The following is a 21,116-nucleotide window of genomic DNA, read 5'->3' as shown; positions in this document are numbered from 1 at the left end:
CAGACCAAAACATACACTCAGTGCTAAGCCTTGGTAAATCTTTAAAAAAAAAAAAAAAAAAAAAAAAAAAAAGGAGGATCCAGAAAGAACTGAGTATGCCCAATTCCTTCTCCCCATTTCTTCAATCACAAAGAGAGGAGAAAATGTTCCCATCCTTTTCCCTCTCAAGTGAAATGTAAATTTCCTCCCGACTATGGAAGCATAAGAAACAGAAAATACTCCCCTCTCTCAGGAGAGCATTATTCAGATGCTACGGGGATAGAAAGTGTAAGATATGGACCCTGCCCTCCGATTTAGAAAGATAATGCCCCATGTCACATGGCTACATCTGACCAGACCTGGCGTTAGAGAATGACGTGAAATACCCATAAAGGATCCAGTATGATGAAAGCAATCTGAAGAAAACAATTTGTATATGTCTGGAATTCAGAAAAGAGTCCAGGACCAGAGGGGGGGGGGTTCAATAGGCTTTTAAAATGACCATTACAGCTTTAGGAGAAAAGTGCTTTGAAAAAGAAACCCTAGAGTGGGAGAACAGGGCTGAGGACGAATAGCAGAGAACGATAGCATATGTCCCTAGGATGCAGGAAGGAGCCTATGAAGAGTCTGAGAAGAAAGAGAATGGAGGAGGTGAACCAGAACAAGGTTTCTCATTTCCCATCCATCCAAAGATCTTTCCACCAAATGAAAAGTACTTAATCTTTTTGTCCTGGCAGTGACATCCACATGATCAATTTGCTTCCATGGGCACACCCAAATTCTGACAAATCCCTCTAAATGTTGCTAACAAGTAACTGGGGGGGGGGGGGGGGAGAGGAAGGTTGAGGATTAGGATACAGATAGAGTGAATATATAAAAGCACGATTAAGTCCTTTAGCAACTTACATCATTAATAGCGATGAACAAAGGTAGCATAAATTAGATGGCTTTTGGCTTATGCAAAATTGCCAGAACATTTGCTCAAACACCTTTGCCTCCCATTCAGTATAGCAGTGGGAACGCGAGTCATAATGACGTTAAAAGAATAATCTGAAATCTGCTCCAAGTTTGTAATAAATCACATTTATGTGAGAACTTCATTTGAGTAAAAATGCCCTGAAACCATCCTGTTTCGATTTATACTATTTAAAACCACCTGCTCCCTTTCGGAAGGTCATCTGTACGCAGGAGACCTAAAATTTCATCGCTGGGGAGGATTTTCAGCAGCCATTTAACCGCCCAAGTACCCGTCCTTCTAGTGAGAATAAGCAGAAAGCAAGTTCTCACTGGTTTCAGTGGGATTCCTTCTTGCTTGTCAACATGACATGCCACTCTTTCATATAAAATAGAACCTTTCTGTGGATATATGGCTTTTTACGAACCTATATTGATTGTATTAGGTTCTTGGCATTTTCCGAGGTGTTTGGAAACTAAGTGTTGGTTTGCTTCCCAGAAATGAAGGTAAACTTTTGAATCCAATAATCTGAGAGCCAACTTCTCTCAAGAAATGGGTACCACTGCTAACTAACACTGAAAATTGGATCCCAATCCCAGATAATCCTAAAACGAAGGCAATTAGGAGAGATTCGAGCTCAAGGAAAACAAGGTATTGACAACACCAACTTCACACGGCTGTAGTGATTAAATAAATTTCACTTGCTTTGCAAAGCGCGGAGAACCGCGCCGAGCGCACTCAATAAACGTTAACTTTTAACCAGCACCGAGTAAAGGAAAAGCGCTCCAGGAGGCTTAGCCCAGCAACGGAAAGCCGGCTGTTGGGTAGGGAAGGCACGCGGGAGCTGTGGGTGGCGGCCCCCTTAGGAAGCGTCAACGCGTAGTCAGGCAACCGGGTCTCCACAGCACCCAAGGCGGCTGTGGCTGCCGGGGCCCCAGAGTCCAGACCGCGTAAGCGGGGCACCGCCCCCGAGCCACCATGCAGCAGCTAGACCCCTGGAGCCCGCGTCCCCGGGAACCAGGCACCGCCCCCAGCCGAACTGCTGTGAGACCCCGACCAGGATCCTATACCTCGGATACCGCCCCCAGCCCTGAAGCCCCGAGACCCCGACCTCAACCCTGTAACTCGGGCACCGCCCCTAGCCCGGCGTCCTCGAGACCTCACCCGACAGAGAACCCTCGCTCTCCCAAACGCCGTAAGTCCGGCTCCGCGGTCAGCGTGGCCGCCGAGAGACCTCCACCCCCAGGGAGCCCCTGCCCCCGCCCCGGGGCCGCGAACCCAATCCTGGGACACCACCTCCCCCCACCCCCGACCACACCCCGCCAGGCCCGCTTCCCACCAGTGGTTGACTAACGCTTACTCAAGAGAACGGGCTTGCGTTGGGGAAGACGCAGAGCGCCCTAGAGAAGCTCGTCGCGGGCCGAAGAAGGGGCGAGGGCCGCCCAGCTAGGGAACACTGTCACAAGCCTACCGGCCGCGGCTCCGCCTCTTAAGCCGAGCCCTCCGCCCGCCCTTACCCAACGGCTGAACGCGGCCCCGCCCCCACTACGACCGCGGGGGTAGGGTCGCGTGGTCGGGGCGCCTCCTGTCGTTCCGGAGGCCGCAAAGCAGACTCGCCTACAAGTAGGCGGGGTACTCGGCCAGCTGGTCTTAGTGGGAGCTGTTAAGCCATGGGAAATTCTTCCCAAGCTAAATCGATTTTAGCCCCTCCAAACCTTCCAAGCCCCAGCCGGTGTGGAAAGAAAAAAGGGTAGGAGTGACAGAGAAAAAGTGTTGGCATACCTCTCCTGCGTATTTCTCCTCTTCTAGGAGTCTGGTCAACGTTTTGTCCTGGGTTTTTATTAGTAATTTCAACATACTCGTTTCACTCCAATACTGAGCGGCCGTGTGCCACCAGTAGAAAAGAGAATCATTTATCCTAATTACTTTGTAAGAGGGTTTTAAAAACAAATTTTCTTCAAATGGAAGTTAATGTCAAAACTGCAGGCAGGGCTGTGGATTCGATAATTCTAATGTTTTTAACTACTTGCCATACACCGTACTAGGAATAGAGGACACAACTCAGAGCAGTTGTCCTGAACTCTAAAGCTTACAGTGAAAAGAAAAAATTCCAAGAAAACAAATACATTATTACAATGCTATGTAACAGTTATAGAAGCACCTACAGCCATTTAGAGACACCTGAAAGGAATCATTACTGGAGAGCGGAGGAAGTCAAGAAAGATTTCATGGTAGAGATCACTGAGCTGTGTTTTTAAAGATTAATTTGAGCTCCCAGGCAAAAACAAAACAACACAACCACCAGGGAAGAATATTTTAGGCAATGCTGACCACATATCCAAAATTTCAGGGTGGTTAAAGATGAAGCTGGAGAGGTGAGCTGTGATACTATTCTATCCCCCACCCAGGCCACCCCCCCCTCAAAAATTATTCAACATCTATGTTAGGTGTTAGGGGTAAAACAAGGAACACAGAACTGGTTCCTAGGCTTTGGTGGTTAGAATCTAGTGTGGAGTTGGGGAATGGAGGGGAAGGAAAAACACCTAAAACAAGCGAATAAGCGAAATAATTAAACATTGCACTAACTGTTGGTAGAAAACAAGTTGCTGAGATTAATTCGGCCTCGGGGACAGGAAGAGGTTTCAGAGGTATGCTGAAGACTAAACCGAAAACTAATTTTAAGAATTGGGTACTAGTCATTTCAGAACACTAATAGCTAATATAGATGTTAATTTTTACAAACACGACAAAAGACACGATAGTAGCCTCCCACGAGTTTCCACAGCTTCCTTGGAATGTCAAATAACTTTCCTCTAGAGAAGCATTTAGCGCCAAACCACGAAGAGGCCACAGAATTTCACGCCATGTGCAGTGACTCATATGGAAGTAAACGAGGATACCATTTTTATCTTGGTCTCAACCAGCATCTTGAACTACGTATATCTCAAGTTTCTCACAGACATCCTTATTTTTTAGGCTTTCAGCAAACATTTTATTTAAGGTACCTACATCCACAAAAAACCACGTTTTTTTCCCCATCACAGCCTAAGGATCTACCCATTTTTAATATGGCGGAGGCAGAGCCTGCGCAGTACGAACAAAGAGGACCGGTTCCAGTTTCTGGCATAACGTTAACATGCCCTTCTTCCGGTGCGGAAGGCTATACCATTCTCATACCCAATCATTGTGTTTGTCTTAATTCACACATATAATTTTCTACGATAACATGTTCTCATTTCAGCCACAAGAAGATTCCTCTGTCTCTATTATGTAACCGCTGTTTATATCGTGGCATCCCGGAAGCGCTCCCGCCATCCCCGAATGGTCTGTACCGACTTCACCTCCGGTTCTAGGTGTCATGGCTGCCTCGAGAGACTAGTACGAGTTTGCACCTGTGGTGGGAAGGGTCCGAAGCCCACCCCCGGGAACCTAGCGAGGTAAAGTTGCGTCTTGGTTGTGGACGCGACAACTTCTCCGATTCCTCGGCGATGGCGGCGTCCGGGAGTGGTATGGCTCAGAAAACCTGGGAATTGGCCAACAACATGCAGGAAGCCCAGAGTATCGATGAAATCTACAAATACGACAAGAAACAGCAGCAAGAAATACTGGCGGCGAAGCCCTGGACTAAGGAGTGAGGAGGTCCCTGGCGAGACGCAGGGGAGGGAAGGGGCGGCGGGAGTTAGGACACCCAGGGGGAATGGGAGTTTGCAGAGGGTGGAGAGTTTGTTTTCATGGGCAGGGAGACTATGGGCCTGAGAAATTTTGGTTCTTTTGTCTCCGCAAGTAGAGGTAAAGCCCCTCTCCTGGGGCTTGTTTCGACTCCCCTTTCTGTCTCTTTAACCAGTTTGCCTCCAGAGGATGTAAGAGGAAAAGGACAAGTGATTATCATTTCTCAATATCTGTATTGTCATATATATGCCACACACCTTGCCTTAAGCCTTGTGTCGATTTACACCTTGCTAGGACCTTCAGCTTATCTCAGACTGGAGACTGCACCTGTCTTCAAAAACTAAGTCAGCCCAGGGGTCTCTAAAATAACTATGAGCCATCTTTAAGAGATCTATAACCGATTGTTGATTGCTGATAACTGTTTCAGAAACATCGAGGCTCCACCCAGTCTCCCAAAACGTTACTCCACCAGTTCTCATGAGCTGGAAATTTTACCAATAGAGTTTAAAGCTCTTTGCTACTTAGCAAAAGCCCTGTGCCTCTGGGAATAATGACAAGTCAAAGATTCTTTACCCACAGCATTTACCCTTTCCTGAAAGCAGATTGTGTTAGGGAGAAAGTAAAAAGAACATAGTCAAATGGAGAGGTAGAAAAGACCGCAGTGGTCAACATAAGACCATTCTTCCATTTTTTTGTTTTTACAAGGCAAACTCTGTAAGTATTCAGATTCAGCATGTTTATCAAGTACTTAATATGGGCTGAGCGCTGAGCTAGGAATTTCCATATGTTACTTGATCTGCATGACAACCCAGTACTCTATTTTCATTCCTTTTTTGCAAATAAGAAAACAAGTAAATATAAGTAACTTATTTCATGATCATACTGAGGCAGTGAACTCTTAAGTGAATAATAGACTGGCATTCAAACCTCACAACTGTCACTAGTTAGTTGACTGACCTTAGGAAGTTTATGTATCTTCATTTTTCATCTGTAAAAAGGAATTAAGACCTACCTATTGGTAATGTCATTAAGATTAGATAATATATCAAAAAGGGCCTACAATGTATGTAATGGGAGCACAATAACTACCTTTTTTTTTTTTCTTTTTTCCTAGTAAATGAAGGAGCCAAGATTTTAATTCATGTCTTGACTCCTAAGACCAGGTCTCCATATTTTTCAGTTGTGACTGAAATCTGTGGGCAGACATCTTAAAAAGGCTTCTCAGGAAAAAAAAAAGGGGGGGGGTTGCTTCTCAGAGACATTGACCACGTTATTAAAAACTGCTTGTCTGCTTACCTCTATAACAAATTATGCATTTCAGGTTGCTGTAGCGTATTAAATATGTGAAAACTATCTGCTTGCCTTATTGTCTGATTGTGGCTCTAATTATATTCATCCTAGCTGTCTTGGGATGCATCAGTGAGATGGAAAATGTAATTTTATTCAAGAGTAGTTTAGTCACATCTACATATGACAAACTTTGAAACATGGTCAAAGCAGAACTAAAGATATTAGAGCTACATTTTCAGTTTTGAGGCTAATAGCACAGAAGGAAACAACACACTATTCTTTGAGAGTACTTATAAAAGATGGGTTAAGGCTAATAACAGCTAGCACTTACAAAGTTTTAGTATGTGTCAGGCAGTAAACTAAGCATTTTATACACATTATTTCACTTACTTTATTTCCTCCTAACAACGAATCTGTGAAATAATCCTATTTACAGATGAGGAAACTAAGGCACAGACATGAAGTGGTTGTCTCTAGGCTACAGCTAGCATGACAGGGCAAAGACTTAAACCTAAGCACATGGGTGTCAGAGCCCACATTTGGAACCCTTAGGCGAGAAAGTTAGGCTGGAGAATCTTTAGGCACAACCATCCAACTAGAGTTGGAATCAGAGCTTTGGTGATTCCAAAATTAGTGGAGAAAAAGCCTATTGAACTGGTCTTGTAATTTCTTTCTACTTGAATAGCATATTTTAAAAAATTATTTCATACTTTTCCCTTCCTCTAAAAGGAAATACTTTGCAGGATCCTGACATGTTTATCATTACCAAACCCTGCAAGAAATGTACTTCCTTTTTCTTTTCCACATTTTACACTCTTTCTCCCTTTCCCATCGCTATAAATTCCTTCAGTATTTATTTGTTATCTTTATAAAAACTGTCTTTGAAATTGTGTTTTATATGTTAATTATACTGTGCTTTTTTTTGTAGTCACCATTACTTCAAGTACTGCAAAATCTCAGCTTTGGCTCTACTGAAAATGGTGATGCATGCCAGATCAGGAGGCAACTTGGAAGTGATGGGCTTAATGCTGGGAAAGGTGGATGGTGAAACCATGATCATTATGGACAGTTTTGCTTTGCCTGTAGAGGGCACTGAGACCCGAGTAAATGCTCAGGCTGCTGCATATGAGTATATGGCTGCATATATAGAAAACGCTAAACAGGTAAAAATGTTCCTTAAAGTTCAGTAACTCTAAGTTAAGGGTCTCGTGGTAACTCTGGAGTTTCTAAACTTAGAACTATCCTCTTTACATAAAGTTTATATTTTATTTTCAATTTCTATGTAAAATGTGTAAAAGGTTAGCATGGATTTTTTTTTTAATAAATTCTCATACTCAAGAGAGTAAATCTTTAAAGTTTTCATCATAAGAAAAAAAGTTGTACCTAATGTTGGGTGATGGATGTTAACTACATTTCTTGTGGTGATCATTTTGCAAGATATACATATACCTAATCATTATGGTTTACACCTGAACTAATACAATGTTACACATCCATTATATCTCAATAAAATTTTTTTTTTTATTCTCACACTCAGTATCAGATGTATGTTAAAATCCTAAAATTTGGAAACAACCTAAATGTTCCTGAGTATAAAACTGACTAAATAGATTATGGTGTATCCATACGATGAACTGCAAGCCAGGCTTTCAGAAAAATAAAAATTAAGAAGTAGTTATCTATATATTTTATTTACTTGGAACAAACCCCACAGTATTGTGTTGAGTTGAAAAAGCGGAGTATAGAGCACTATATATGTTATGCCATTGTGTGTGTTTCTCTTAATCTATATGCAAAGAATATGTCTGCAAGATAGGTATATAAGCAACAGTTATAGTGGTTAACATCTGGGCTGAGAACCTGGATAGTTGAGGGGAACAAGGTAGGAAGCATACTGAATAACCTTACTGTACTTGTATCTTATTAATTTTATGCCTAAAGTTTCAGGTATTCTGCTTTGGGTATTACCTATTCAAAATAATCTTTTTTTAACCTGAAAGCAGCATATGCTATCCACTATTCTGCATGCTTTCATTTTACCATAATGCTATGTAAGCAGACAAATGACAAGTGTCTCTAAGATTAAACAGAATCCTCAGTCTTCTTTGCCCTCTTCATTAGGTTGGCCGCCTTGAAAATGCAATTGGCTGGTATCACAGCCATCCTGGCTATGGCTGCTGGCTTTCTGGGATTGATGTTAGTACTCAGATGCTCAATCAGCAGTTCCAGGAACCATTTGTAGCAGTAGTAGTAAGTATTTTTGCAACTAGTCTTAAGTTCTTCATGAAGATTTATTAAAGCAAGTATACAGAGAAATAAAAACTAGAACAATCTGGTGTCATTAGGATTGAATCTGAATTCCACTTCTTTGAAGCTGGGACTTTGAACAAGTTACTTAACCTCTCTGCAACTCTTTCGCCACCCTGTAAGATGAGAGTGATCACAGCACCTATGTCTCAGTTCCCTGCACATAGTAGACATTCAGTAATGTTGACTGAATTGAGTAAGTCAGAAATTGCTAGAGCAGCTCTTGCTATGCTCAGAATGTTTTAGATGCAATCTGGGTTACTACGAGAAAGGTAGAAATTGTTCATCTAGTAAAAGAAAACTTTTGAAAAAGAAATGAGCACATCTTCAGATAGCATTCTTAAATAGTAGAATAACTAGATCTAATTTCTAAGTTAACTATGAGAATACTATACTTACCCATTTTATTCAACTTTTATGTTACTTGGTTTGGTTATTTTTTTTCCAATTATTTTTTCCTATTATTTGGTTATTTTAATCAGTGTGTGTGTGCATGCATTCGTAGTGTTATATATACATATATATTTCTAAGTTTAACATTTAAACAAATGGAAGTATATAACAGTTTTGTAACCAGCAGATATTAAATATATCTTTCTTGTAGATTGACCCAACAAGAACAATATCTGCAGGGAAAGTGAATCTTGGAGCCTTCAGGACCTACCCAAAGGTAATTTTTAAAATTCGAAGTCCTTATAATTTTTAAATGATTTATTTTTAAACTCATGTTATGGTTAATATCTTGTTTTGTCCTAAAATAATTTGATAATATTTACAAAATAGCAGTCAAGCAACACAAATTGTCTTTAGGAAAAGACAACACATTTGTGCTATATATTGCTAAGAAAGCAGTTTTCATTTGTTAGTATCTGTGTGCCCCTGGCATTCTGACAGGTACTAGACAACAAGCTAAATAAATCTGTTTCCTTCCCCACAATCTGGAATAGGTATTAGCATATGTGTACATCCCCTAAGGACAAGAAAAATGAATCTAAAAACCAGACCCAACCATCAGCCATCAAACGGGGCTGAGGGAGAGTATAAGCAATATACTTTTTTTTACTGGAATGTTTAAGTTCAGTATGTGGATCCCCAGAATTAATGTTTCTATAAATGGAAAGCTGCATAGAAAGTATGCTTTTTCTGTGTGTGTGTGTGTGTGTGTGTGTGTGTGTGTTTTAATCTTCTGTTTTCTTCATTTTTGTTGAGGGCTACAAACCCCCTGATGAAGGACCTTCTGAGTACCAGACTATCCCACTTAATAAAATAGAAGACTTTGGTGTACATTGCAAACAGTAAGTAATTTTAAAATATAAAATACCACAGTCATCATAAGAAACTTTATCCAGGCCCCTAATTTTACAGATGAGAATAAAGGTTCAGATAAAATGCATTTCATAAGCCCTTTTAAAATTGTAGTAAGAATATAAAAGTTAGGATAATGTTTGAATTTTTTATTAATAATTGTTCAACCTGTTATTTGCCTTTCACACAACTATAAATATGTCAACGTACAAGATACTTGGCGCATTAATGAAATTAATAATTGGAAGAAGTTGTATTCAGGGCCAGCTTGACGCTAGCATGTCTGCAAGCTCTCAAAGTACCCAAGTTCCATTTATTTATTTATTCATTCATTCATTCATTCATTCATTCATTTATGAATGAGAGTGCACAGGTGGGGCGGGGGAGACTGAAGCAGAGGGAGAAGCAGATCCCCCCACCAAGCAGGGAGCCCAACACAGGGCTCTGTCCCAGGACCCCAAGATCATGACCTGAGCTGAAGGCAGCCATTTAACCGACTGAGCCACCCAGGCGTCCCTCAAGTCCCATTTAGTAAAACTTTATCCTAAACATTTTCACTTCAAAATGAAGCAGCCATACTAAAACCAATGAATTATATACTTCTTTAAAATAGTGAATGTTAAGGTATATGAATTACGTCTCAAGTTTTAAAAGTATTAAAGAAACCAATGAAAACAGTTTTCTCCTTCTGAATATATCTTGCCACATCACATTGACCCACCCACCACATTCTGGAGCCTGAACCAAAGTACTAGCCTTCTAATTAGTCTTCCAGCTTTTTCTGTTCACCCCTTTAAAGGTCTTTTGTCATCCAAATTGGTTCTGTTAAAATGTAAGTCAGATCGCATTCCTCCTTCTCCAGGATGATTTCCTGTATCACCAAAAATACTATCCATAATCCTTACAATGGACTACACAGCCCTTTGTGATCTGGCCCTTACTACCTCTGAGCTCATCTATCACTAAACCTTTGCTCTCTCCAGACCAGCCATAGTGGCCTCCTTATGGTTGTCAGATGTGCCAGGCAGCTGCCTGGGGGCTTTTGCATTTGCTGTTGCCTCTGCTGTGAAAAATTGTTCCTGATTTCCACGTGGCTTACTAACTACTTCAGTCATGGAGTATCTGTTTAAGGGTCACCTAAATAGAATGTTCACCAGTCACCCTGTGTAAAATAACACCTTCCAGTCAGTCACTGTGTTTCAGTTTCCCTGCTTTATTTTTCTTCTTAGCACTTACTACTATCTGATATGTTTTTGCTTCCTAGTTATTGACCCCGTTAGAATGTGAACTTCATGACAATAGACTTAATTCACTGCTGTATGCTAACATTTAAATCAGACGTGGCACATAGAAGGATGGGCATCCCCCCCTCCAAAAAAAGTTACCTAAATGGTTATCTAGGGTCCCCATTTCTCCATACCTCCTATCCAGACTTCTAGGAATACCTTGACTACCCATGTGCTACTACTGCTCTTACTTTTCTGTTCAGAAAGTCTTAGAAAATTCTAGAATTTCTAAAATTGAGTTTTAAAATATATCAGTCATCCCTGACATACTTCTGGGGGGGAAAAAGATTTTTTTTTTTTATTTTTCAGTTGGAGACTTGGAATTAAATCTCATAATTTGCCATATTGGAAAAAAATTAAAAAAAAAAAAAAATTTAAACCATACCAGTTTGAGAGAATTGCTCTTAACCATGGAAACATCTTTGCTGTGATACTTTCTCAGAGTAATAGTCAATTTTTTTTCATTTATATTGAGTTATAGCAGTAGAAAAAGCTTATACCTTTAATTAATATCTACACTACTTTTTTCACTACCAACAGCAGCTTTTGAAACAAGACTGAGGCAGTCTGTGCATTCTGTATCCCAACAAACCTACATTTTCTGTTTTACTGAAATACGAGCCCATCAGAGAAGAATGCCACTTTCTAGCTATCTGCATTGCTAGAGCCTAGAATTTTGAACCTAGAATTGCTTGGATATTCAAAGATGTTCTCTTAGGATCATTTCCTAAATAAGAGAGAGCGAACTCTTTCATAGAGCAAATTAGGGGCTTAATTTATTTTTGTTTTAAAATCTTTAATGAAACATAGTGCCAGGTTGGAAGAGCAGGGGTTTGGGGCAGGCTGCTTATAGATCCATTTCCTAAATTATTTGATGATGAGGTATTATGTGCAGTTTATGTTGGTCTTTTTTCTTTCCTACCTTAAATCGCACAACATATTGCACACCCAAAGTCTGTTTAAAACATAGAATATAATGTAGATGTTAAATATTTATAACTTTGAAGAACCTTAGTGAAAACAGGACACAAAGTGTTTTGTTTTTTTTAAGTTAGCTTGTATGTTGTCAGTGTTATGCAGGAACTTGATTTAAAGAGTAAAATAGTTCTATGAAACTTATTATGAAAAACAACAATTTTGTACCATTCCCTTTCCCATCCCCTAGAGGCAGTCACTTAAACTATTATAATTATTCCTGTAAGTATTTACCCATATCTTCAATCAACATGCTGATAGTGCTACTTCTTGATTTTCAGTTCTAGGCAGTATCTATTATTGACTTCCCGTACAGAAGATGAGGATTTAGCTCCACAAGTAATTTTGAATGTTCTTCTTGTTTTCAACTCTGCTACTGAGATTTGCAGCTAATCACTACATATTAGACAAAAAATTTCATTGCATCAACCTATGGAATTAAAACAGTAATTACATTAAGGTGATCCATAAATTTTCAAACATAAACTCTATTCTAGAACCTCGTTTGAGTTTCCTTATTTTCCATCCTTTTTAAATCCAAATATCTATTGCTATATTCACCCTGTCATCTCTTTTTTCCTCCAGTATCAGAGATACAACCCCCTCCTTTCTAAAGCTGACCTTCCTACTTGAGCCCCTCATCCCCTCCCTGTACTTAACTCCCTTACTCCTGGGAACTCACTTCTTAAATACTCTCTTAAATGTCTATGGTCTTCATGTAAAAATAAAACTGTGAGGTTTGTGATAATAAATACAACTTTTCATATCCTTTCTCTGCCACTTACTAGCTATGTGGCTTTGCGTATTTTCTCCCTAAACGTTTCTTTGTCTATAGACTGGAAGTAATAAATGCTTTCTATGTATGGTTATAGGAAAGACTAAATGAGAATATATGTAAAGCACCCAGGACATAATAGGTGCTCAAGAAATACGCTGTTCCACTTCCACATTTCATTAGCCATGTCCTGTCCATCTTCAGATCTGCATAGGTAACTTAATCTTGAAAAGATCCTCACTTAATTCTGATGTCCTTAAATTCTTATTCTTTTTTATTTCTTCACTCACTCCTGAATTGAATCAACAAGTATTTCTTATTGTGTCCACATGTCTTAATCTTTTGCACCACTAACCTGCGTCTGAGCCTTTCTTCCCATCTGTTGCCCTGCAATAGTATCCTTTGTGGTCTCTCTACCTACGGTTTCTCTGAAACACATCCTATCACAAGCCAGTTTTCTTAAAACACCTCTTTGGCCCTATCATTGCTCTGCCCAAACATTTTCCATGAGTCCCTACTACCTAGAAGATAAAGTTTAAATTTATTTTTTTAGGTTTTTATTAAGTTCCAGTTAGTTAACACAGTGTAATACTAGTTCCAGGTGTATAATACAGTGATTCAATATTTCCATACAACACCTTGTGCGCTCCTTAATCCCCATCACCTATATAACCCGTCCCCCCACCCATGAAGTTTAAATTTCATAACTTTTATGTAGTATATTCTACCAAGTAGACCCCAACAAAGCTTTCTAGGTTTCCATCACATAATTATTCTGCTTTTGCTTAACTGTCCAGACAAAGTGATTTACTTACTATTCCTTTCATGACTTTCCTGTTTATGAGTCAGTGCTCCCTGCCTGATGCCCTCCTTGCTGTCAACATATGCACACCATAGACTCATGTAAGGGTTACTTCTCAGTCCTGCCTTCTCCCTGGGGCTTCTCAGGCAATTCTGTCTACACTGAGAGTACTCATTATCTCTAACATTTAATAGGTAAGTGATTAATTTTATTATATGCACTATAGCATCACTTACTGTTATTCAGTATATATCATTATATTTAATTTTTTGTGGATTCATACCACATCTCCCCTGTAAATAGTAATAAGCTCCTTAAGGTAAAAAAGTCCCTTGTATATCTTTGCATCTACTAATGTACAATACCTAGTGAGATATTTAAATATTTATTACTTTAAAAATACATGTTTTTCATACATTTAAGCAAATATTTCTTGCACTCACTGATTATAAATTAGGCACCTTTGGAAGCATTTTTTTTTTTTAGGTACTCTAAGACTTCTACTTTAAGGTTTGCTTTCCAAAAAAGCAATAGGTCCTAATTAGGGGATTAGAAAGGGAGAAATGGGAAATCCACATGTCATTTTCAGTATTTTTAAAAGCCTATCAAAAAGTATCATTGACTCTAGAGAGGCAGTTCATTAAGTTTATGTTCTATTGGCTAGAATTTATGAACTTGATAACATGCATAAACACACGTCATTCAGAAGTTCTGACTGATTGTTGGTAAGTTTGGGGAATTTCTGGGCTCTACAGTGAAGAAATATAACACAAGAAAGTTTAGTTAACAGAAGATTTGTAACCACACCTCTGAAGCGTAAGGAAAACGTGGTTACCTATTGTTGTTCTATAGGACTAAAAACTAAAATGTAACTATTTGGGTATAAAATGTAATTCACTTAAATTTAGCCATAACCTTTATATGATACAGATGATTTTTTTTTTTTTACTTACCAAATTTGTCCTTTCATTTCATAGATATTATGCCTTAGAAGTCTCATATTTCAAATCCTCATTGGATCGGAAATTGCTTGAGCTTTTGTGGAATAAATACTGGGTGAATACACTGAGTTCCTCTAGTTTGCTTACTGTAAGTACTATCTTTCCAGGGGATACATTTGAATTTTATCTAAGCTACATAAATTGTTTAATATCTGAAACTCTTTTTCATGGAAAGGCTATACTTGACTTTGCCAAGACACCAGGGCTAGGCTCAGATTCTGCACATGACCAGAGCTGGATGGGATACTAGGCTAAGCCAACATCTGTGTCATGTACCCTTGAGACTAAGTCCAAGTGACAAATATAAGTGGCCAGATGAAGGTGAAATCTGCCCCTGCCTTGAAGAGACTTACAAAGAGAAAAATACAAATAGTGTTTTTTGTTGTATCAGGTGTCGCAGGTAGGCCCCAGTTACAAGTGACAGGAGACCCAACCAAAATGGCCTAAACAAAAAAGAGAATCTTTTAACCTTCAAAGCCCAGTAGGGCTTACTTCAGGCATAGCAAGTTTGCACTAAAACAGTATTATGAGGTCTTGGTCTTTCTGTCTCAGCTTTGATTTCATATCAGTTGGCTTCAGCTTTGGGCTTCGTTAAAAACAAGATGGCAGGGGTGACTGGGTTGCGCCTGCGATTTAAGTGTCCGACTCTTGGTTCTGGCTCAGGCCCTGATCTCAGGGTCATGAAATTGAAGCCCATGTCAGGCTCTGTGCTCAGCGCAGAGTCTGCTTGGGATTCTATCTCCCTCTCCCTCTGCCCCTCCCGCTCATGCTGTCTCTAAAATAAATAAATAAATTTTTTTAAAAACAGGGGTGGAGGGGAGGAAAAGAAAACAAGATGTCAGCATTAACTTCAGGCCTCCCAGCCTCTCATTTTCACATTCAAAAGAGAAGATCAAGATACACATACTCACGCATAACTCCAGACAAAACCTGTGTCTGAGCTTTGTTTAGGTCACATGCCCATCTTTAAACCTGCTCTGGGCCAAGGGAATGAACCACGGCTGTGCCAGGGCAGTACTTCACTGCTGGGCTAGGGTAGAAAAAACTTTCAGGTGCACATGGACTAAGAATTAGGAAGGGTTGTCCCCAGAAGGAAATCAGAGTATCATTAACCTTAAAGTAGGAGATGCTGGGCAGCAAAAAATAAGATAAAATAAATCACTGGATTTTTTCCAATATATCATTAAAACCTAACATACTTAGAAGGTTGTTTATTTTACAAGCTTCTATCTAAAGCTTAGTCAGGAACAGTTGCTTTTTTTTCTTTTTTTTTTTTTTTAAGTCTGCCATCTCACATAGTACAGAATAGCATAATGATTAGAACCACAAAATTTGGTATAAGAGAAACTCAGTCCAGAAACAACTCTGGCACTTTAGCTATGTGTGACCTTCAGAAAGTTATTCTGGGTTCAGTGATAACAGTTACTACATCATTAAGTACCATGAGAATTAAATGAAATTTTTTATAGAAATCGGTTAACAAAGTGCCTGGCATATAATAAAGCCTCAGTAAGTTATTATTTTTTGTTTGGTTCATTTGTTCATAGGAAAAGGCCTCACTTGAGCATATCTTCTATGATTTTTTTTTTTTAAGATTTTATTTAGAGGAGAGAGAGCCTGAGCAGGGGCAGAGGGAGAGAGACAATCCCAAGCAGACTCCCTGCTGAGCATGGAGCCCAACAGAGGGCTCAATCCCACGACCCTGAGATCCTGACCCAAGCTGAAACCAAAAGTCGGACACTTAACTGACTGAGCCACCCGGGCAACCCTTTCTATGATTTTAAATAGAGTTCTGACAGCCCTTCTGTTCTTATTTTGTAACCTCAACCATCAGAAGTAGCAAATTAGAAGGAAGGAAAGTGATCATTATAGCAAACATTTATTAAGTGCTTCCTTTGTGCCATATATGCTGCTAAATGCTTTGTATGAGTTGTTTCCTTAGAGGCAAGTGTACTAATGAGAACCAGAAGTGACACATGATGGCAGAGGAAGAAAACACTAAGACCAGAGCAGTCTGAACCTTTGTGTAAAGGCAAACAACTCTACCTGCTCAGCCTTTGGCTATCCCTATATTCCAGCACTGCATATATCGAAGACATTAATAATCAAGAAGAGATTAAATTATATTTTCTTGTTTTTTGTGGTTGTATATATGGTACATCGTAGCATTTTAAGAAAAAATTTATAGGGCTCCTGAGTGGCTCAGTCAGTTAAGTATATGCCTTCGGCTCAAGTCACGATCCCGGGGTCCTGGGATCAAGCCCCTCGTTGGGCTTCCTGCTCAGCAGGGAATCTGCTTCTCCTTCTCTTTCTCTGTCCCTCCCCCCTGTCATTCTCTTTTTCTCTCAAATAAACCAAAGAAGTCTTAAAAATTAAAAAACGGAAAGAAAAGTTATATAAATGTATGTTCAATCCATCTCTTTCTCCAGCTAAAGCATATAACCTAAAAGCTACCAGGAAAAAGTTATTTTCTGATTTAAGAAATTAGTTCCCTATTCATTCTTTGTGTTTTTAAAATGTAATTGATGTCATTTTATTTCATTTTAATAGTATAACTGTTCCTGCCATCCTACATTTTTATGGCTTGAGCTAAATCTTCCAAATGTGGTCTACAAACCTTAAGCTTTTCTTCAAATCTATAGAGGGGGAAATGTCTGGTGTCCTAAACCGTTTAGATCCAGACAAAGTGATAATGCATCTTTAAAAAATATCATCAATCTATAAAATCATTGGAAGAGCTGGTAACATTGTAAAGGGCGCTCTGTAGTGTAGTGTAATGTTTGGTGGTTGAACTGCAGATCACGTACGCTGTCTTACAGACTGAGTAAGTAGAGTAATGTACTTGTTGCCAAGTCGTTTATTTAATTGTCACTCTCTTCTTTGAAGATAAGGGAAAGAAATGGAACATATATTTCATAACTCATCTTAATGAAAAGTTGTTTTGTATTTTAGATTATAACATTTTTTAAAAGAAAACCCATAAAAATGCTTAAGGTTTAATGCTTAAATATACATAGGTAACTGTTAGTTTTCTTTTTAAAAAGAAAGAAATATTAAGGGACAAAATGGTATATGTAGTATTCCAGCTTAACAAATGTTAGGTTTTTGTGCAAGCATATAGCAATACTCTAAAATATAACTGTGGTCATGGCTAGGTGGATTATAGGTGTTTCTTTTCCTCTTTATTTTGCTTGCTTGCTCTGCATTTTCCAGATTGTCTGTAATACCTATTAACTTTATAATCAGAAAACCTAAGACAAATGTTATTTTTAAAAAATTGTTAACTATTAAATGCTGAAATTTCAACAAGAACAGATAACAAAATTAGCTAACAAAATTTAAGCCTTTACCAGCTGCCATGGACAGTCCTAAGAGCTTTATATGCTTTACTCTGTATACATTACTTAACTTAGTCTTCACAGTAACCTTAATATAGAAATTATCACTGTCCTCTCCTCCATTTTCAGAAGACGACTTAAAGGCACAGAAAGGTAAGGGAGTTTTCCCATGCCTCCCAGCTAATCTGCAGCAGGGCCAAACCTGAGACTCAGGCCTGTGTACTTCATAGCCTCTCATAATAACAAATATTAGATTTAATGACTCAAAAAGAATTCCAAATTTAATCTTGAAATTCTAAAGGGGGGAAAACTCTACACTTGAGCTGCTTGAACTTTGGAGTCAGTTTTTACAAGTAAATTTTATTTCTTTTGATCAGCGACTATCAAACTTATATTTCATGGTGGAATTCTTTGTAAATGAAATGTTCTAAATAGAAAAAAATTTACATTAAAATATATATATGCACACACACACTGACACAATACTATTTNNNCTACAGAATGCAGACTATACCACTGGTCAGGTCTTTGATTTGTCTGAAAAATTAGAACAGTCAGAAGCCCAGCTGGGACGAGGGAGTTTCATGTTGGGTTTAGAAACACATGACAGAAAGTCAGAAGACAAACTTGCCAAAGCTACAAGAGACAGGTAAGAACAAATCTATTCCTGCCCCTAGCTAGTTCTTTTTGGTTCAAAATTTGCACATTATAATAGGATTCATATTCCTTATGTTTCAACTTACTTACAACTTAGAATGTTACCTGAATGTTAATTTCTTGGGACCTTAAGAGTTGTCAAATGCAAATTTTAGCTAAAACATTAAAGGCTTAAAGATCTGGGTAATGTAATGAAAAACACCCAGTCATCTTTTCTAGATCTAGCTAGAAAGTGTACTAAAGAAAACTAATCCATCACTGAATCTTTAAAAAAAAAAAAATCCTGCAAAAGGACAAAAGGACATCCAGATCTATTCTAACGTAATCATCTTTTGAGGGATTATGTTGGGATTTCTTAAATTCATCAAATTTCACATTTTTATGAAGTTCTAAACCCCTAAATATCAGAGAAATGATTCCACTCTCTTATTTTTCTGAAATTATCCTTAATACAGTAATTTAGTATCCCAAATTTCACTACCAAGAATGTATTAAGAACAAACTTGGAATGTGTTCCCTGATAACTTATGAAATAATCAGGTGGCGCTTCAAATGCATAGACGATTGGGAAGATTACCTAAATAGCATGGACTTTCACAAAAGTTTGAACTTAAATGTGATAATTTGGGGCAGAGAGTAAGGGAAAACTATGTTGACATCTATATAAACTGATACCTTGGTATCCATCTTAAGAAAAACCAGACTGGTCAATAGAAAAGAAAAGGGAGAAGGGAAGGAAAAGTGTGTTTGTTAGGAGCAGAAGCCATCTTGGGTTAAATTATCTTATTCTTTTCCATGAGTTTTTAGAAGGTATAGAGCTAGTAGCCTTTCTTCAGTATTAGGTCTTATTTTTGGTACCTGTATTCAGTGTATGTTTTTGCTCATCTATCTTTATATTGTTTGTGATTTATAATTTTATCTACATTTACAGCTCAGTTCCTTAGCAAGCAAAAATTCCACAATGGTACTATCTCCAATTATATAAGAAGAAAAGTAGGGAGGACAAAAGTAGTAGTACACAAGTAGAGAATTTTCCTTTTTTGGGTAACTTTATAAGAACTGTATATCTTCTAAATATTTGGAGGTTTTATTGTTTTTTGCTTTTTATTTTTTATCAGTTCTAAAATCTAAGTCCTTCACCCACTGACTTTGACCTTTAATTGTTTGAAGGATGTTTGATTATTTCTGAAAAAAATCATAGGACTCTTTAAAATCTCTTTTTTAATAATTCTAAGTAATAAACAATAAGGAATAAGATTTTAATGTAATACCAGAATCAGTCTATAATGATGAATAATATATAATTTCAGTTACCTTCCAAAATAGAATTTTTCTCAAAATTGTTGATAAGTAACAAAAACTCTTATGAATTTATATCAAATTTTATACTGTTCTCTTGTGATGGTTCTAATGAGTATAGTTGACTCTTGAACAAAATGGGTTTGAACTGCATGGATCCACTTATACATGGGTTTTTTTCCTATAAATACAGTACAGTAATGTAAATATAGATTTTCTTAACACTTTTCTCTAGCTTAGTTTATTATATGAATACAGTATATAATACATGTAATATACAAAATATGTGTTAACAGTTTATGTTATTATTAAGCTTCCCATTAACACCAGGCTATTAGTAGTTAAGTTTTGGGGAAGTCAAAAGTTATATGTGAATTTTTAACTGTGTGGAAGATTTGGTACCTCTAACTCCCACGTTCTTCAAGGGTCAACTCTAATGAAGTGGTTAAAAGACATGCAGAAGGCTAAAAATCACAAGAGTAAACTGTAAATTGTGGTTTGTAGAGTATCAATAGAACTGAAAATCATTATTGGGGGTACAAGGAGGGGAATGGGAGGAGGGAACTTATATGTTCAAAACAGTTTTCAGTTCTTATAACATTATGTGATGTGTTTTTTCTTTCCAGCTGTAAAACTACCATAGAAGCTATCCATGGATTGATGTCTCAGGTTATTAAGGATAAACTGTTTAATCAAATTAACATCTCTTAAACGATCACTAAGTAGTACTTTTGACTGAAAGCCAGTATGAGAAAAATACTCAAGTAACACTTTAAAACCAGTTACCAAAAATCTGATTAGAGGTATAAGGTGCTCTGAATTGTCCTGAATATTAACATCGTGTAATAAAACTCTTTAAAATGAAATTGTTCTTTCGTTATTGTGTGGGAGCAGTTACATTGTTTTCTAGTATCCTTTAATGTTCTTGAATTTAAGAGAAAGAAATACTTACCGGATCCTTTCTATTTTTTAAAAAGTCTTGCATATCTAAATCGAAGAATTTCAGCACTTCACCTGCCATACTGATTATCAGAGCCACTTTTCAATTTGCCTATACCTTCTTTTGGTAGTCCACTAGTAAAAATATAATTTAACATAACATTTTTATGTTCTTATGAAATGTTAACCATATCACACCTTAAGTTTGTTCCCGAAAACTAAATAACTTAAGACAGAGCCTAACATAGGTTATCTAGTCATTCAAATATTTACCAAGCACCTTTACTGAATAGGCCAAATTTTACTCTGCAGATATTCTGAACAAGATAGACAACGCCACCGTTCTGTCCTCACAGAACCTACCATGGAGGCTAAAGCTAGGTTAACAAGAACCTATGTGTACTAGTATGAAGGGAGAAATAGTGTGCTGGGAAACTCAATGAAACCTCAATGAAACAATTCATTACCTGAACACTTACACCAGGGAGGAGTTGCCCAGGTAGGCTTCCTGAAAGAAGTGACCTAACATAAAGCTGATA

The 21,116-nt window shown here is 38.1% G+C and overlaps 2 protein-coding genes across 13 annotated transcripts in view; one reads left to right on the top strand and one right to left on the bottom strand.

Moving 5' to 3' along the window:
- Nucleotides 1-2,455, bottom strand: part of CSPP1 (centrosome and spindle pole associated protein 1) — a 146,217-nt gene extending 143,762 nt beyond the window's left edge. For 3 of the 10 annotated variants that reach the window (XM_040625617.1, XM_040625620.1, XM_040625619.1), the window contains exon 1: nucleotides 2,295-2,453. The gene's annotated coding sequence lies outside the window, so the exon portion shown is untranslated. Of the gene's footprint in view, nucleotides 1-2,098; nucleotides 2,231-2,294 lie in introns of those variants that run through there. The other 7 variants (XM_040625618.1, XM_040625624.1, XM_040625625.1 and 4 more) reach the window with 4 other exon arrangements.
- Nucleotides 1,898-20,504, top strand: COPS5 (COP9 signalosome subunit 5). Of its 3 annotated transcripts, XM_040625627.1 has the most exons (9): nucleotides 1,898-2,129; nucleotides 4,176-4,371; nucleotides 6,822-7,056; nucleotides 8,015-8,143; nucleotides 8,805-8,870; nucleotides 9,410-9,495; nucleotides 14,321-14,432; nucleotides 18,183-18,331; nucleotides 20,265-20,504. In XM_040625627.1, exons 1-9 carry the CDS (start codon nucleotides 1,913-1,915, stop codon nucleotides 20,347-20,349), a joined length of 1,275 nt encoding a protein of 424 aa, XP_040481561.1. In that variant the 5' UTR covers nucleotides 1,898-1,912; the 3' UTR covers nucleotides 20,350-20,504. The 3 variants fall into 3 exon arrangements, with proteins under 3 accessions (XP_040481561.1, XP_008704972.1, XP_008704974.1); XM_008706750.2 differs by lacking the exon at nucleotides 1,898-2,129 and having other exon boundaries at nucleotides 4,249-4,565; XM_008706752.2 differs by lacking the exons at nucleotides 1,898-2,129; nucleotides 4,176-4,371 and adding an exon at nucleotides 4,425-4,573.
- Nucleotides 20,505-21,116: the final 612 nt, after the last annotated feature.

This window comes from Ursus maritimus, unplaced genomic scaffold (genome assembly GCF_017311325.1).
Source record: "Ursus maritimus isolate PB19 unplaced genomic scaffold, ASM1731132v1 scaffold_9, whole genome shotgun sequence".
Classification (NCBI taxonomy): Eukaryota; Metazoa; Chordata; class Mammalia; order Carnivora; family Ursidae; genus Ursus; species Ursus maritimus.
The sequence above is the reverse complement of the archived record's forward strand: the minus strand, read 5'-3'. Positions and strand labels throughout refer to the sequence as shown.

What these genes read in the sequence shown, in the direction of transcription:
- COPS5 (XM_040625627.1), top strand. Translation starts at nt 1,913, where the DNA reads ATGCAGCAGCTAGACCCCTGGAGCCCGCGTCCCCGGGAACCAGGCACC. An exon ending in CCCTCGCTCTCCCAAACGCC is followed by an intron (nt 2,130 to 4,175) that starts GTAAGTCCGGCT and finishes TTCTCATTTCAG; the next exon opens with CCACAAGAAGATTCCTCTGT. An exon ending in TTTGGTGTACATTGCAAACA is followed by an intron (nt 9,496 to 14,320) that starts GTAAGTAATTTT and finishes TTCATTTCATAG; the next exon opens with ATATTATGCCTTAGAAGTCT.